At 41.3% G+C, this 18,035-nt stretch overlaps 1 protein-coding gene across 2 annotated transcripts; it reads left to right on the top strand.

Annotated features, from left to right (window-relative positions):
- Positions 1-3,795: 3,795 nt before the first annotated feature.
- LOC128221026 (thrombospondin-1-like) lies at positions 3,796-17,738 on the top strand. 2 transcript variants are annotated; one of them, XM_052929427.1, is made up of 11 exons: positions 3,796-3,824; positions 4,444-4,470; positions 4,927-5,036; positions 5,354-5,422; positions 8,636-8,789; positions 10,452-10,619; positions 10,962-11,132; positions 11,478-11,648; positions 11,969-12,136; positions 12,297-12,425; positions 17,467-17,738. In XM_052929427.1, the coding sequence occupies exons 1-11, from the start codon at positions 3,803-3,805 to the stop codon at positions 17,736-17,738; spliced, it is 1,461 nt and encodes a 486-aa protein (XP_052785387.1). In that variant the 5' UTR covers positions 3,796-3,802. The 2 variants fall into 2 exon arrangements, with proteins under 2 accessions (XP_052785387.1, XP_052785388.1); XM_052929428.1 differs by lacking the exons at positions 3,796-3,824; positions 4,444-4,470 and adding an exon at positions 3,933-4,014 and having other exon boundaries at positions 4,937-5,036.
- The last annotated feature ends 297 nt before the right edge of the window (positions 17,739-18,035 follow it).

Here is an 18,035-nt window from a genome sequence, read left to right on the forward strand (position 1 = left end):
CATCCTGTAGATTGATTTTCTATTTTCAGAGAAATGCTTTTGTGTAGATCTTGTAACATTTTTTTTTAATTCTCCTGAAATTAAAAAAAAACAGGTTGTTATATCAATTTTATAGTTTCAATTTGAATATAGTTGTGGAAACGCTTATGTGGAACGCTTATGCCAAAAGAAAATGTTTATTTTCCAATTTGCAAGATCAAAGTGATCTTGTTAAAGGTCATTTTTCATTTTTTTAAAACCTACCTTCTTCGCGGTAAGAAATAAAACAAAAACAAAATGCAATAGATATCACACTTATAATAAAACATGTATTTTCACAACAAACTCATTTTTTAACAGTAATTACCGATGAAAATCATAATGAAGGCAGCATAAACATTTGCAGTCTCATATACATATATCTAGATCAGTTAACTTCTACATGTGTATTATTACTTATTGACTCAGACACTGGCACCGGATTTTCAAACTGAAGTTATTTTATATTCTAGAATATATAAACAGAAAAAGTGCATATTTATGAAAACAAATATTTTTCAATAATTTTTCACAGTTCTGGCATTGAAAATTTTAGTTTGGAATTATAAGATTTTTTTTTATTTAAAAAAAATAAAATAACTTGTGTTTGAAAATCCGGTGCCAGTGGACTCAGATTTGATATTATTGTTTTAATTATTTTTAATCTCTAGAAAATGACATGCTTTTCCTTTAACAAAAACGAACTTCTAAAAGTACCTTTTGTTAGTTCCCGTTGTTGACATATTTTGCAATTATCACGTACATGAACAATTATAGTTCAAGCGCTCCAAGCCTGGAATCTTGTTAAATATAAACAACGTTTTGAACTCTCCATATTTAAAAGAACTATCTCCACTGGCTCCAGTATCGCATTTATAAGACATACGACACCGCATCCTTCTGAGGCGATTCACAACCGCCTCATATTGATCCTGTTACAGACCATGTAACGTTGGAAGACCGCGTGAACATATCGGAGAAACAATTATAAACGTTTTCTTCACTAGAATATCTAGAGCTTCCTGACCTTTCGTGCGCTTTTTGGAACAGATAAATCAGCCGGGAGTTGGTCAAACCTGCTGTTGCATGGTGATGTCTTCTTTTTTTCTCTTTCAAACCCCAAAGCTGTTTCTTATGTATATTCGTCTAGGTACTCTAGCTATTTGGAAGTAATACAATGATTGTCAAAGTAAAGTGTCATAAACAAGATTGGTGATGAAGAGATTTGATTAATACTCTTACAGCTTTATTTATTGTTCAAGATGTGAATCAATAATTATATGTGTCATATAGTTGGAGAATGATTATTATTTAAGCTATGATAAAATATTTTTACAAAACAAAGTTAAACGAACACGTATACTTTTATTTTTACAGTTCATTAGAATATTAAGTTTGTAAGAATTAGGATGGTTATAACAGAATTTTGGAAGATAGAAGTTTCTTCCTTTCTTCAATAAAATGATCACACTCAACCAAATAATGGAATTCATCACCAATAATATTTTTTACTACAGTGAGTACACAGCCTTTGGCCATGGAAACTTAAAATATCGGTCAGAATGTCTATCTCTGTGTAACCTTTCTCATTTAATATCAGGGGAAACTATAGTTTGAAGGAATTATTGCATCGATTTGTGCCGTCTAATGACGTGTTAAATGCAAAAAAAATATAAATGCATTTTCTTGAGTTTTGAATTCCTCAGAAGTTTAAGAAAATGGTCATGAGAGGATATCTTAATTCTTACATTAACAAGACATAAAAGAGGCTACTATTTAGCTGAAATGCATAAACACAATTGTAAACGCTCGCCTCGAGATTTTCTGGCACTTGAGGCAAAATGTTGTCTGGCACTTGATGCAAAATGTTGCTGCATTTGGACTTAAAATGTTCGATATTTCTCTCCTCAATCAGAGAAATGACTGCCAGGAGGATATTTTACGATCGGTTTATGAAATAAAGTACCGTGAACGTCCAGAATGTAACTAAATTATTGGATGTATCGCTCTGAAAATATATTTTATTCCCCTTTACGTTATGGTCACCACCTCTGCGAAATGATGCATAATATATCATTATTTTCTTTAAAAATATGGTCGCTCCCTCTGGGAAAGGATATATGCGTATGTCTTTATTTCCCTTTAAGTTATGGTCGCTCACTGCGGGAAATGATAGATACATATGTCTTTTTTCCCCTTTAAGTTATGGTCGCTTTCTGTGGGAAAAAGGTATAAAAATATGTCTTTTTCCCGTTTAGTTATGGTCGCTCCCTTTGGGAATTGATAGATACATATGTCTTAATTTCCCTTTTTGCTATGATCGCTCCCTCTGGACAATGCTAGATACGTTTGACGGTATTTGCAAAAAATGGAAATGATTAAGTACATTTCTGTCGTCTTTTAAACACTTTCCATCGTAACGTTTGGTTATTTGTATTCGATCGCATTGGTTTACTGTTTCACGTAATTGAATATTTCTTTTGAATGCATATCGCGTACCATCGGTCCAACAAAAACAGAACAATAGAAATATCAATATTCAATTATGGTGATTGGATTTCAATTGCTGATTTATGTTTTTCATTTCAACGTCCACAATTAATTCTCAGTGCATTCATATGATATTGATCTGAACTTTCCAACGTCACAAATAGCCGAGTATGGTTCCCGTTTGCGATCAGACAGCGCTACGACACGAAATGTGAAAAAGTACTATCCTTAATGATCTGGAATGTCCTTTCATGGTCGGAACGCAGTCGTATACGTTCGCCCTAAGGATCGGACATCGACCAGATAGGTCGCCCAGGCATCACCGATAGTGAGGTGCGTCCCGTAACATTCGGGAAACCCAGCCGATTTTGTCTGTTCGGGTTACAATCGTGACTATGTCGTGACAGATTCTGCTGTATCGGATCGAAATCGTGACAATATCTTGTATTGTCTGAAAGGTGTTCGGACGGTGTCCTGTGGAACGGGTATGATCTGAAAATATATGTATATGCCATTGCTGTTTCATGCCGATTGAGTCCAGATTGCGTCCAGATCCAAAAGGAAAACGATGGACAACTATATGCATGCATTAAATTAGTTGTGTGTAGCCCAACTGTTGTGTTACCAGTGCAATCAAGTACATTTTGATAAGACTGACAAGTGGAACACAAGTATGCCCTTTTCGTGGCCGTGTTAAAAATATCGTTCGGCCATGTTTATGGTCCCACGAGTCAAGAACAAACGTTTCATTTTAATGCCTTGTAACATAATGCACTATTGGTAATATCTGAGCACTTTCCTTTCACTTTGGCAGGAACAAAGCAAAGAAATGCTTCAATAAAACAAATAAAAAAGTACGATATTTAAGGGTGAAACTCATTCTTGTGAAACGCGTACTTCTTCAGGTTCTGTTCGATCCATACCACATTCTTGAGTACCGGGTACCTCTAAACACGCCCATGAATAAGACTACCGAAAGGGGAAGGTCAGCTTAATAAATGAGCTCGTGTATAGTCAGCAACAGGCTCGTGTAAAGAACACTTTAATTGAATAGAGGTAGTAAAGCTATTAAACATAAATAAGGCTGAAAGGTAGGCTTGTCACAGAAAGATGATGCTTGAAGGGGTAGCGTTCGTTTATTTTAATTCACAAATTAATAATAGCTAAAAATCAAACTAGTTATAACACCAAAACAATAATAAGGTAAATGAAGATTTAGGTTGGTTTGGCCTTCCTTTGATTTTGGCGTGTTGACTGTCAAAGGTGTGTCAGAGGTAATCTCATGCAAACAAGAATGAGGAAAACGTTTGATTATGGTAAGACGAGTGTTGTTAAGGGACAAATATATGAGTTAACACATCATAGTTAACAATACAACATGCGTATATCTCGATTTTGCGTTTAAACATTTTGTTAGCAATAATAATTTGGATAAATATTAGTTAAACAACAGAATTTTACGGAGACGGAAGTGCCGATAATATAGATAAGGTCGCCTATGTTAAGGTTAAGGATTGAAATGTACATGTTTGTTTCAATGATTGTAAGGTCGTATGGTTTTAGGAAAATCATGCCGGTATAATTTCATAGCCTTGGTGTCGTTGTCGTCATTGGCGTCCACGTCTACGGCGTCGATTTGTTGTTCCAAAATCAATACACAGCCATAATTTCAAAACTGCTCCAGATTTTGAAATGTAACATGGATACAAATATGGAAAAGTTCTACATTTGCGCTAAGTGGTTGCGATATGTCCTATTTCGACTAAAAATGAACAATGATGGTGTTTGCTCCGCTATATACGATTACACTGTTTAATGAGTCTATACTGCGATTGCAATCAACATCAGTTTTAATAACTCGGATATAATTGTATTTTTGAGTTAATTAAACCCTCTTTGATATGATGGCTGTTTTAAATACTCTTCTTGTTTCAGCTGTTTTCCTGCTTATTCTTTTGTTTGGTAAGTCGAAATACAGCTCTAATATTGAAATAATTGTAAGTCTTAAGAGATGAATAAGTCAGCAGCGTAAAAGCTTTACGATATTCAATCAAAAATTAAATTTTATATTTATGATATTACGTTACCAGTGCTGGAAGTAAATTCCCATATATAAAAATAACGCTTAAGTCACACCATATACCACGGAGTCATTGTTCTCTTTGTGTTATTACATATTTTGTATCACCATTTTCATATTTCCCGTATGTTTTCTTCTTCTGTATGGATATCGCTCACCCCCCCCCCCCACGCACACACCTACCACCACCATACCCCTCCCACTCCCCCTCTTTAAACACAAAATAAGAGTGTTGTATCATTCATAGTAATTTAAATGAAAGTTATTTTACCATATTCTCTTAGCAATTCATTTATGTACCTCATAAGTATTTAATGATTTAACCATCTTCCCTTCAGGACAATGCAGGTGTTTCCTCGAGACGTCACAGTCACTAGAATGTTTCTCGTGCGCACGTGCCACCAATGTCACAGATTGTCACGTGGTCATAACGTGCTCGACAGAAAAGGTAAAGCCTTTTTAAGCAATCGGTTGACCACGTTACCGTGACTGTTATGGTTTAAGCCATTTCCGTTAAGAGTACATGTACTTACTTAAACAAAGCGCACTTTAAACACAAACTCGACAAACAACCGACGACAAATCGTTTGGCGCGTAATATCATGTTATTAGCATTATATCAATTAAAATGATCAACAAAGTACACGCCATCCGTTCAGAAGTCAATATTACCATTTAGTTGCTCATTGCTCATTCTTAAAACTGATTGGCGTTATATTTTCTTAATGCTACAATATGTACATGTGTTCATTAATGTTATTTCAGAGTTGTTACACGAGTGTTGAAAACAGCGGAGGATCGTTGTTGTATTCCATGGGCTGCAAAGAAAGCTCTGTAAGTTATATCGTTGTTTAACGCCGAATTCTTTTGACAGCTAATAAATTGGACGCCTCGTTATCAATCTTACATAACGATGACCTTATAACAGAAATGTAACTTTAAATTATAGAATATTGCTGTACAGTCAAAACTGTAAACCGTTTAACCTTCGACCAACAACCGTAGACAAACAATGGTCAGACAAACTAGCTTAGACAAACAACCTTAAACAAGCTAGCTTAGACAAAACAAACCACAGATAAAACTACTAACACACTGAGACAAACAACTCTAGAAAAATAGTCTTAGACAAACAACTTGAGACACCCAACCTTCGACAAATAGCCGTAGACAAACAACCTTATCCACACAACCCTAGAAAAATAGCCTTAGAATAACAACCTTAGACACACAACCCTAGAAAAATAGTCTTAGACAAACAACTTGAGACACCCAACCTTCGACAAATAGCCGTAGACAAACAACCTTATCCACACAACCCTAGAAAAATAGCCTTAGAATAACAACCTTAGACACACAACCCTAGAAAAATAGCCATAGACAAACAACCTTAGACACACAACGTTAGAAAAATTGTCGTAGACAAACAACCTTAGACACACAACCCTAGAAAAATAGCCTTAGACAAACAACTTGAGACACCCAACCTTCGACAAATAGTCGTAGACAAACAACCTTAGACACACAACCCTAGAAAAATAGCCGTAGACACACAGCCCTTGAAAAATAGTCGTAGACAAACAACCTTAGACACACAACCCTAGAAAAATTGTCGTAGACAAACAACCTTAGACACACAACCCTAGAAAAATAGCCTTAGACAAACAACTTGAGACACCCAACTTTCGACAAATAGCCGTAGACAAACAACCTTATCCACACAACCCTAGAAAAATAGCCTTAGACTAACAACCTTAGACACACAACCCTAGAAAAATAGCCTCAGACAAACAACCTTAGACACACAACCCTAGAAAAATAGCCTTAGACAAACAACCTTAGACACACAACCCTAGAAAAAAGGCCTTAGATTAACAACCTTAGCCACACAACCCTAGAAAAATAGCCTTAGACAAACAACCTTAGACACACAACCCTAGAAAAATAACCGTAGACAAACAACCTTAGCCACACAACCCTAGAAAAATAGCCTTAGACAAACAACCTTAGACACACAACCCTAGAAAAATAGCCTCAGATAGACAACCTTGGACACACAACCCTTGAAAAATAGCCTTAGACAAACAACCTTAGACACACAATCCTAGAAAAATAGCCTTAGATTAACAACCTTAGACACACAACCTTTTAAAAATAGTCGTAGACAAACAACCTTAGACACACAACCCTAGAAAAATAGCCGTAGACACACAGCCCTTGAAAAATAGTCGTAGACAAACAACCGTAGACACACAACCCTAGAAAAATAGCCTTAGACAAACAACCTTAGACACACAACCCTAGAAAAAATAGTCGTAGACAAACAACCTTAGACACACAACCTTTGAAAAATAGTCGTGGACAAACAACCTTAGACACACAACCCTAGAAAAATAGCCGTAGACACACAACATTAGAAAAATAGTCGTAGACAAACAACCGTAGACACACAACCCTAGAAAAATAGCCTTAGAATAACAACCTTAGACACACAACCCTAGAAAAATAGCCTTAGACAAACAACCTTAGACACACAACCCTAGAAAAAATAGTCGTAGACAAACAACCTTAGACACACAACCCTAGAAAAATAGTCGTGGACAAACAACCTTAGACACACAACCCTAGAAAAATAGCCGTAGACACACAACATTAGAAAAATAGTCGTAGACAAACAACCGTAGACACACAACCCTAGAAAAATAGCCTTAGATTAACAACCTTAGACACACAACCTTAGAAAAATAGTCGTAGACAAACAACCTTAGACACACAACCCTAGAAAAATAGCCTTAGACAAACAACCTTAGCCACATAACCCTAGAAAAATAGCCTTAGACAAACAACCTTAGACACACAACCTTAGAAAAATAGCCTCAGACAGACAACCTTGGACACAAAACCCTAGAAAAATAGCCTTAGACTAACAACCTTAGACACACAATCCTAGAAAAATAGACTTAGAGAAACAACCGTAGACACACAACCCTAGAAAATAGCCTTAGACAAACAACCTTAGACACACAATCCTAGAAAAATAGCCTCAGACAAAAAAAATAGAAACACAACCCTAGAAAAATAGTCGTAGACAAACAACCTTAGACACACAACCCTAGAAAAATAGTCGTAGACAAACAACCTTAGTCAAACGACATTAGACAAACCAACACAGTCAAACTTACCCAGGCAAACAGATTTAGACAAACAATGGTCAGACAAACAAACTTAAACAAACGAAGACAAACATACTTAGACAAGTAACCTTAGACAAATAATCTTAGACAAACAAGCTTGGACAAATTAGCTTAGAAAAACTTTCTTAGACAAACAAACTTAGACAAACAAATTTAAATAACTAAACTTATGCAAAACAAACAGACTAAGACAAACAACTTTAGACCCACATTCTTAGAAAAATATCCTAAGACAAACAATATGAGACAAACAACTATTGATACACGGTCTAAGAAAAGAAGCTTCCTTGTACAAGCAAACTTAGACAAACAACCTCAGACAAACAATCTTATAATTACTACCGTACACATAGAACCGTAGACAAAACAATCTCAGACAACTGACCTTACATAAACAATCTGAAACACACATCTTAGACATCAAACCTTGTACACACAACCGCAGACAAACTGGAAAGAAATATTACTTCTTTAACATAAACATGTGACGAACAATAAACTGCAGCTTAATCGCATTCCAAATGTTATCGTTCATACTGGAAAAATAGAACTTCTTGCAAATCAAATCAAATAAATGGTGGAATTCATGCCTTGAGCCAGACACAGTGATGCGTTCAATTATTTAGATAGACTGCAAAACATATCAGGGAATCACTTCATGGTTCTCAGTTTTCAGATTGAAATCAGGCGCAGTTAAATGCATTTTAATCAGAAAACATACATATGTAGTAAGCTAATCCCTGAGAGAATTAATACAACATGCTTAGAGCATCATTTTTTAAAACCTGTTCATTCCTTAATACGTTTATTTTTGCGGCGTTGATGATTTTACACATTACAATGTTGTTCAAAGCAATGTCCCAGTCCTCAGACGATCATTGGTCGAGACACTGATCACGTGACAGGATATGACGCAATGAACAAGCGGGCATCGACCAATCAGAATATCTGTAACGAATGCTGCGAAGCCAACTACTGCAATCGGCACGCTTGCGAAAACGCGAACGGTAAGACGTTTATACACAAATGAGCTCCACTCAGAAAAATGTTATTATCAAGACTATATTAAGTTTATGTTATTGAACATTAAAATATCCACTATATAGATTAAAATGTTCTGACAATAACTGGTAAGTAGAATAAGTTAAAGAATTATTTTGATTTCACCCTTTGTCTCTGTTTAAGGATATATGCCACTTAGTCAGACAGTCAAATATAAAGTTTAAATCGGTATTCACCAGCTATTAAGCATTAGCTGTTATTTATTTATATATTGCTGGTAAACATCCGTTGCTCTATTTTACTTACTTTGCTTTCAAGGGTTAAATAATATTTTATTTCGGATAAAAAAAATACATAAAAAATAATACGAGTACAATGTTAATTTTAATAATGATCTCAATTATAAAAAAGGGCCCTTTGAAGTTCATTGTATCTGTTGCTATGCTTTTACCACTTTTGCTTTTGAAGGTAAAAATATTTAAATCTCAGATATATTAAACATAATTTATGCGTAATATAGACGTCCATAACCAAGCAACAATATATAGGCACTGCTATTTTTAATATAAGTTCACGATTGTAATTTATTTATTGCAACAAGACTACTTGTATCTTAGCTAGGCTTTTATTGCCGTATGAAAAAGGCAATAGGTGAGCTATGGAAAGAGTATTTAGAAAATTAACGTTAGTGATTTATTTTTAAGTTTAGATGGGCAACCCTGCTCGTGTTTCCTCAAACAGCATAATGACAATCTATTGGAACGCCATCGTGGCGGAAAGATGTTCGAATATGGTTAGATACGAAAAACAAAATCGTGGTATTTTCATAATTTGACGTCACTGTCGTTTTCAGCGCCGTCGGTGACCCAAAACTTTAACCTAGGTCATTACCAGACACAATACGAACATGTACAAGCGCATTTTTAGCTTTTAAAGTGCCTCGCTCATGTTTTTGTAAAATACACTGTTTTTGATGACGAAAAAAGGGTGGCAAATCATAAGGTGTGTAAACTAGACCCCAATTTCATTAGCGTTAACAACGATATTAATCACTTCATAACAGCTTTGTTAATAAGCTATTGGTTGACAAACATTATCGCGTAATGTTATCAATGTATTGTGTACTGATCAAAATATCAACCACCTTTGTTAAAATCCCGGTAGTTTAGGCGTCGATTTTCTAAAATTGTTCTTGGGTCTACCGGCCTTGGTTCGCAGCCCACTAAATCCTGAATACTTTTTAATACTATTTCTGTTTTTTTCCAGCAGTTTCGATATCATGGAATAAAATATTGTTAGTGTTTACAGACGTATTACCGAGGTAACTTATGTTTGGTCTAAAAACATGAGCGAGTACCTTTAAAACACCATGAGTAATGTACCTTTTTCTATCGAAATAAAGTAGAGATGTTTGTTGGCATCCAAATCAGGCAACCGCACAATGGCGGGAAAATGTTTTTACTTTCCAACCTACACTTGGTTGTCCAGTAAGCACAGTAAAATGGAAGCTAGCATCTCACCATGGCAACCGTTAGTCCATGGTCACATAGCTGGATATGTGGGCGTCCTCCTGCTCCACTGCTTTATCCAACATCACATGACCAAGATTGTTATATGTGGTTTAAAGTAAGTATAAAGCACACTCACCTTCACTTGTTTCATTTCAGTAATAACAACGACAACACCCCAACAGCCCACCACTTTAGATCTTCCAGAGCACTGTGAAAACAACCCTGAATATAACTGTGAACTAATTGGCGCCACCTTTGATATCTGTAAAGATGTGGCGCATGCCAAAACCGTGTGTAAACGATACTGTGGGCTGTGTTTTCTTGGTAAGGAGGGTTTGTGTACACGTTCTTGAACGCCAAATTGAACTGGAAACATCTCAGGAGTTTATGTTTGGCAGGTGCAATATTTATATGTGTATATATCCATCGTGGAAGAAAAATAAGTATCTTTAAGATATGTTCGTTTATGGTTTGTCCGTAGGAGAAAGCGACGCGTCCTTATCTACATCAGCTGTATTTGAAAATTATTATTTACCATTGAATCTGTGAAACGGTGAAAGCGGCCTTTATCCTACCAATTCATTCTTCTAATCTTCGGAAATCCCATTATAAAAAAATCATTTCCAAGATACTAATTTAAAAGCTGATTTCATCAATAAATTATAGTTGATGGTGCATGGTCGGAATGGAGCGAATGGTCGCAGTGCGAACAGACCTGTGGGCAAAGTAGGCAAGTACGAATCAGAACATGCACGAACCCGCCACCCCAACAAGGCGGTGCGGACTGTATCGGGGACAAACATGACTTCAGGACGTGTGTAGGACAACCTTGTCCAGGTGAGTTGTAATATTATTTACTCAAGTACAGCTACAGTAGTAATACTTGTTTTGTTTTGACCAGACTAATTACAAAATGGACAGTATGTTATCGAGATGATTATATTCGTGACCAGCCGGGAATCATCCATTGACTTTGTGAAGTTCCTTCGACGTGTGCTAAATATAGACACGTACAGAAAGCACACATGTACACTTACGCGATTGTTAAATATTCTATGTAGACTTAAACCACGGGTAAAACATATTTATAATAGCGCGTCATGAGGTGTTGCAATGGACACAAGGACACGGGACTGCAATAATGTTTATTACTCGCTATGTTAGTTAAACTGATATTTACAGTGGCGGGTGATTGGTCCACGTGGTCCACGTGGGCGTCATGTAGCGCGTCCTGTGGTATTGGACTGACAACCAGGACACGTGACTGTAACAAACCGTATCCGACCTATGGAGGAGATCATTGTTTTGGCAATAGCGTGGAATATCAGATTTGTCAAAGACCAGGATGTGTAGGTAATAAAATAACATTTTCTACAATGTAAAATGGGTGTCTAATACACGATATTGTTAACGATAACACAATCGTTGTATGAGTCTCTGCTCTGGCGATATATTGGATTAACAATATGTCAATGACCGGGTTGTGTGGGTATTATTGTTTCTATTTGATTAATTAAAAATATTGAGGTGTATACTGTACAATTCTCCTATCTTAATCAATTGTGGCATATCAAAAAATATATATGAACTACTTTCTTCAATCACTTCATATCGTTTTCATATTATTGCAAGAGTTTCCCACATGTATACACACTGTTAAATATTGATTTCAGACGGAGGTTGGACAGCGTGGAGTGGTTGGGGCGCGTGCTCTCTCACGTGCAATGGTGGACTGAGGTCAAGAAATAGGACGTGCGACAACCCTCCGGCTTCGTTGCTGGGAAAGCCGTGCAAAGGAGATAACCGCGAATACGAGTCCTGTGGGGCGACAACATGTCAGGGTACGAATAAAAAAGTCATAAGACGAGTCAGTCATTGCATTTGATCAATTGTTTCACGTTCGATTTAACTTTAAATTGTCATCCTTGGATAATTTTACGTGTACACTATTTCATTAGACAACATTCTACTGATTCTATTGTAGAATTCGAACATTTTTAGGTCCTTCAGGGAATAATCAGAAGATATTTTTCGCCGTCAACACGCCAGACGGGAGCATGATCTTAGGCCACTACCCGGTATTTACTAAGGTCATGGTCAATGATGGACATGCCTACCATCCTGCCAGAGGTACTGCATAGTGTTAGAAAATTAGTGAGAAGGTATAACGTAGCGCTGAAGTATATATTCTGTACAGCGTGATGAAAGCATTAGGAACAGTATGGTGTGGGTCTGAGAATACGTACGGCGCAAACGAAGGTATTGCACCGCTCAAGCAAGGTAATCACATAGCGCACCGCTCCAGGAAGGTACTGTATGTCGCACCACTCAAGCAAGGTAATCACATAGCGCGCCGCTCCAGGAAGGTAATCACATAGCGCGCCGCTCCAAGAAGGTAATCACATAGCGCGCCGCTCCAGGAAGGTACTGTATGTCGCACCGCTCAAGCAAGGTAATCATATAGCACACCGCTCCAGGAAGGTACTGTATGTCGCACCGCTCAAGCAAGGTAATCACATAGCGCGCCGCTCCAGGAAGGTACTGTATGTCGCGCCGCTCAAGCAAGGTAATCATATAGCGCGCCGCTCCAGGAAGGTACTGTATGTCGCACCGCTCAAGCAAGGTAATCATATAGCGCACCGCTCCAGGAAGGTACTGTATGTCGCACCGCTCAAGCAAGGTAATCATATAGCGCACCGCTCCAGGAAGGTACTGTATGTCGCACCACTCAAGCAAGGTAATCATATAGCGCACCGCTCCAGGAAGGTACTGTATGTCGCACCACTCAAGCAAGGTAATCACATAGCGCGCCGCTCCAGGAAGGTACTGTATGTCGCACCGCTCAAGCAAGGTAATCATATAGCGCGCCGCTCCAGGAAGGTACTGTTATGTCGCACCGCCCAAGCAAGGTAATCATATAGCGCACCGCTCCAGGAAGGTACTGTATGTCGCACCGCTCAAGCAAGGTAATCATATAGCGCGCCGCTCCAGGAAGGTACTGTATGTCGCACCGCTCAAGCAAGGTAATCATATAGCGCACCGCTCCAGGAAGGTACTGTATGTCGCACCACTCAAGCAAGGTAATCACATAGCGCACCGCTCCAGGAAGGTACTGTATGTCGCACCGCTCAAGCAAGGTAATCACATAGCGCGCCGCTCCAGGAAGGTACTGTATGTCGCACCACTCAAGCAAGGTAATCATATAGCGCGCCGCTTCAGGAAGGTACTGTATGTCGCACCACTCAAGCAAGGACATCATATAGCGCACCGCTCCAGGAAGGTACTGTATGTCGCACCACTCAAGCAAGGTAATCACATAGCGCGCCGCTCCAGGAAGGTAATCACATAGCGCGCCGCTCCAGGAAGGTAATCACATAGCGCGCCGCTCCAGGAAGGTAATCACATAGCGCGCCGCTCCAGGAAGGTACTGTATGTCGCACCACTCAAGCAAGGTAATCATATAGCGCACCGCTCCAGGAAGGTACTGTATGTCGCACCGCTCAAGCAAGGTAATCATATAGCGCGCCGCTCCAGGAAGGTACTGTATGTCGCACCGCTCAAGCAAGGCAATCATAAAGCGCGCCGCTCCAGGAAGGTAATCATATAGCGCGCCGCTCCAGGAAGGTACTGTATGTCGCGCCACTCAAGCAAGGTAATCATATAGCGCGCCGCTCCAGGAAGGTACTGTATGTCGCACCGCTCAAGCAAGGTAATCACATAGCGCGCCGCTCCAGGAAGGTACTGTATGTCGCGCCGCTCAAGCAAGGTAATCATATAGCGCACCGCTCCAGGAAGGTACTGTATGTCGCACCACTCAAGCAAGGTAATCACATAGCGCGCCGCTCCAGGAAGGTAATCACATAGCGCGCCGCTCCAGGAAGGTAATCACATAGCGCGCCGCTCCAGGAAGGTAATCACATAGCGCGCCGCTCCAGGAAGGTACTGTATGTCGCACCACTCAAGCAAGGTAATCATATAGCGCACCGCTCCAGGAAGGTACTGTATGTCGCACCGCTCAAGCAAGGTAATCATATAGCGCGCCGCTCCAGGAAGGTACTGTATGTCGCACCGCTCAAGCAAGGTAATCATATAGCGCGCCGCTCCAGGAAGGTAATCATATAGCGCGCCGCTCCAGGAAGGTACTGTATGTCGCGCCACTCAAGCAAGGTAATCATATAGCGCGCCGCTCCAGGAAGGTACTGTATGTCGCGCCGCTCAAGCAAGGTAATCACATAGCGCGCCGCTCCAGGAAGGTACTGTATGTCGCGCCGCTCAAGCAAGGTAATCATATAGCGCGCCGCTCCAGGAAGGTACTGTATGTCGCGCCGCTCAAGCAAGGTAATCATATAGCGCGCCGCTCCAGGAAGGTACTGTATGTCACGCCACTCAAGCAAGGTAATCATATAGCGCGCCGCTCCAGGAAGGTACTGTATGTCGCGCCACTCAAGCAAGGTAATCATATAGCGCGCCGCTCCAGGAAGGTACTGTATGTCGCACCGCTCAAGCAAGGTAATCATATAGCGCGCCGCTCCAGGAAGGTACTGTATGTCGCACCGCTCAAGCAAGGTAATCATATAGCGCGCCGCTCCAGGAAGGTACTGTATGTCGCACCGCTCAAGCAAGGTAATCACATAGCGCGCCGCTCAAGCAAGGTAATCACATAGCGCGCTGCTCCAGGAAGGTACTGTATGTCGCACCGCTCAAGCAAGGTAATCACATAGCGCGCCGCTCCAGGAAGGTACTGTATGTCGCACCGCTCAAGCAAGGTAATCATATAGCGCGCCGCTCCAGGAAGGTACTGTATGTCGCACCGCTCAAGCAAGGTAATCATATAGCGCGCCGCTCCAGGAAGGTAATCATATAGCGCGCCGCTCCAGGAAGGTACTGTATGTCGCACCGCTCAAGCAAGGTAATCATATAGCGCGCCGCTCCAGGAAGGTACTGTATGTCGCACCGCTCAAGCAAGGTAATCATATAGCGCGCCGCTCCAGGAAGGTACTGTATGTCGCACCGCTCAAGCAAGGTAATCATATAGCGCGCCGCTCCAGGAAGGTACTGTATGTCGCGCCGCTCAAGCAAGGTAATCATATAGGACGCCGCTTCAGGAAGGTACTGTATGTCGCACCGCTCAAGCAAGGTAATCACATAGCGCGCCGCTCAAGCAAGGTAATCATATAGCGCGCCGCTCCAGGAAGGTACTGTATGTCGCACCGCTCAAGCAAGGTAATCATATAGCGCGCCGCTCCAGGAAGGTACTGTATGTCGCGCCGCTCAAGCAAGGTAATCATATAGCGCACCGCTCCAGGAAGGTACTGTATGTCGCACCGCTCAAGCAAGGTAATCATATAGCGCGCCGCTCCAGGAAGGTACTGTATGTCGCGCCGCTCAAGCAAGGTAATCATATAGCGCGCCGCTCCAGGAAGGTACTGTATGTCGCGCCGCTCCAGGAAGGTAATCATATAGCGCGCCGCTCCAGGAAGGTACTGTATGTCGCGCCGCTCCAGGAAGGTAATCATATAGCGCGCCGCTCCAGGAAGGTACTGTATGTCGCACCGCTCAAGCAAGGTAATCACATAGCGCGCCGCTCCAGGAAGGTAATCATATAGCGCGCCGCTCCAGGAAGGTACTGTATGTCGCACCGCTCAAGCAAGGTAATCACATAGCGCGCCGCTCCAGGAAGGTACTGTATGTCGCACCGCTCAAGCAAGGTAATCACATAGCGCGCCGCTCAAGCAAGGTAATCATATAGCGCGCCGCTCCAGGAAGGTACTGTATGTCGCGCCGCTCAAGCAAGGTAATCATATAGCGCGCCGCTCCAGGAAGGTAATCATATAGCGCGCCGCTCCAGGAAGGTACTGTATGTCGCACCGCTCAAGCAAGGTAATCACATAGCGCGCCGCTCCAGGAAGGTACTGTTATGTCGCACCGCTCAAGCAAGGTAATCACATAGCGCGCCGCTCCAGGAAGGTACTGTATGTCGCGCCGCTCAAGCAAGGTAATCATATAGCGCGCCGCTCCAGGAAGGTACTGTATGTCTCGCCGCTCAAGCAAGGTAATCATATAGCGCGCCGCTCCAGGAAGGTACTGTATGTCGCACCGCTCAAGCAAGGTAATCACATAGCGCGCCGCTCCAGGAAGGTACTGTATGTCGCACCGCTCAAGCAAGGTAATCACATAGCGCGCCGCTTCAGGAAGGTACTGTATGTCGCACCACTCAAGCAAGGTAATCATATAGCGCGCCGCTCCAGGAAGGTACTGTATGTCGCGCCGCTCCAGGAAGGTAATCATATAGCGCGCCGCTCCAGGAAGGTACTGTATGTCGCGCCGCTCCAGGAAGGTAATCATATAGCGCGCCGCTCCAGGAAGGTACTGTATGTCGCACCGCTCCAGGAAGGTAATCACATAGCGCACCGCTTCAGGAAGGTACTGTATGTCGCACCGCTCAAGCAAGGTAATCATATAGCGCGCCGCTCCAGGAAGGTACTTAATGTCGCACCGCTCAAGCAAGGTAATCACATAGCGCGCCGCTCCAGGAAGGTCCTGTATGTCGCACCGCTCAAGCAATTTAATCACATAGCGCGCCGCTCCAGGAAGGTACTGTATGTCGCACCGCTCAAGCAAGGTAATCATATAGCGCGCCGCTCCAGGAAGGTACTGTATGTCGCACCGCTCAAGCAAGGTAATCACATAGCGCGCCGCTCCAGGAAGGTACTGTATGTCGCACCGCTCAAGCAAGGTAATCACATAGCGCGCCGCTCCAGGAAGGTACTGTATGTCGCACCGCTCAAGCAAGGTAATCACATAGCGCGCCGCTTCAGGAAGGTACTGTATGTCGCACCGCTCAAGCAAGGTAATCACATAGCGCGCCGCTCAAGCAAGGTAATCATATAGCGCGCCGCTTCAGGAAGGTACTGTATGTCGCACCGCTCAAGCAAGGTAATCACATAGCGCGCCGCTCAAGCAAGGTAATCATATAGCGCGCCGCTTCAGGAAGGTACTGTATGTCGCACCGCTAAAACAACTCATTATATAGCGTACCGACCTTGCAAAGTACCTTGATACTGTATAGCGCACCGCTCAAGCTAGGTACTGGTAATGGTATTGTATATAGCGAACATATTTATCATGTTTTATGCTATTCTACACTTAACATGGTTTTTCTCGCATACAGGTCAGTTCGTAGCGCCGGTCTCCGGGGTTTACGAATTCTTCGTTACATTCATCAGTTCCAACTCAACCAGTCAATGTTTCATTCGACGAAACAGCGACATTGTCGTCTTTGCGTTGACGTCAGGTGACGACGGCAACTGGAAATCGGCGTCAGCTTCGACGTACGTTCATCTGAACGTGAGTGACGTTGTGGACTTGTCGTGTGGAGGATGGCAGTACGTGGATCATAATGCTTCTGCTATGTTCTCTGGTGCATTGTTACAAAGAGATTGATTAAATAGTTCTCTTGGAAACTGCTTTTCCATCAATTTCTATCTCTCAATGTCTATGTTCAAAAATACTTCTTTTATAATATTTGTTTAAATATATAAATAATATGTGCATATTTTGAAAATATGTACGTTCTAGATGTATTCGGAAAACTTGAAGAATATTTAACCAAACCAATTCACAATTGGTTCATAATTATGTTCAGGTAGGATTATTGTAGCTTTTTTTGTGAATTGCCAAAACAAGGTGTTCGAGGATTAGTTATTCCTCGACTAATACCCCAACTGCCATGATCCGAAG

The sequence above is a fragment of the Mya arenaria genome, chromosome 16 (genome assembly GCF_026914265.1).
Source record: "Mya arenaria isolate MELC-2E11 chromosome 16, ASM2691426v1".
NCBI lineage: Eukaryota > Metazoa > Mollusca > Bivalvia > Myida > Myidae > Mya > Mya arenaria.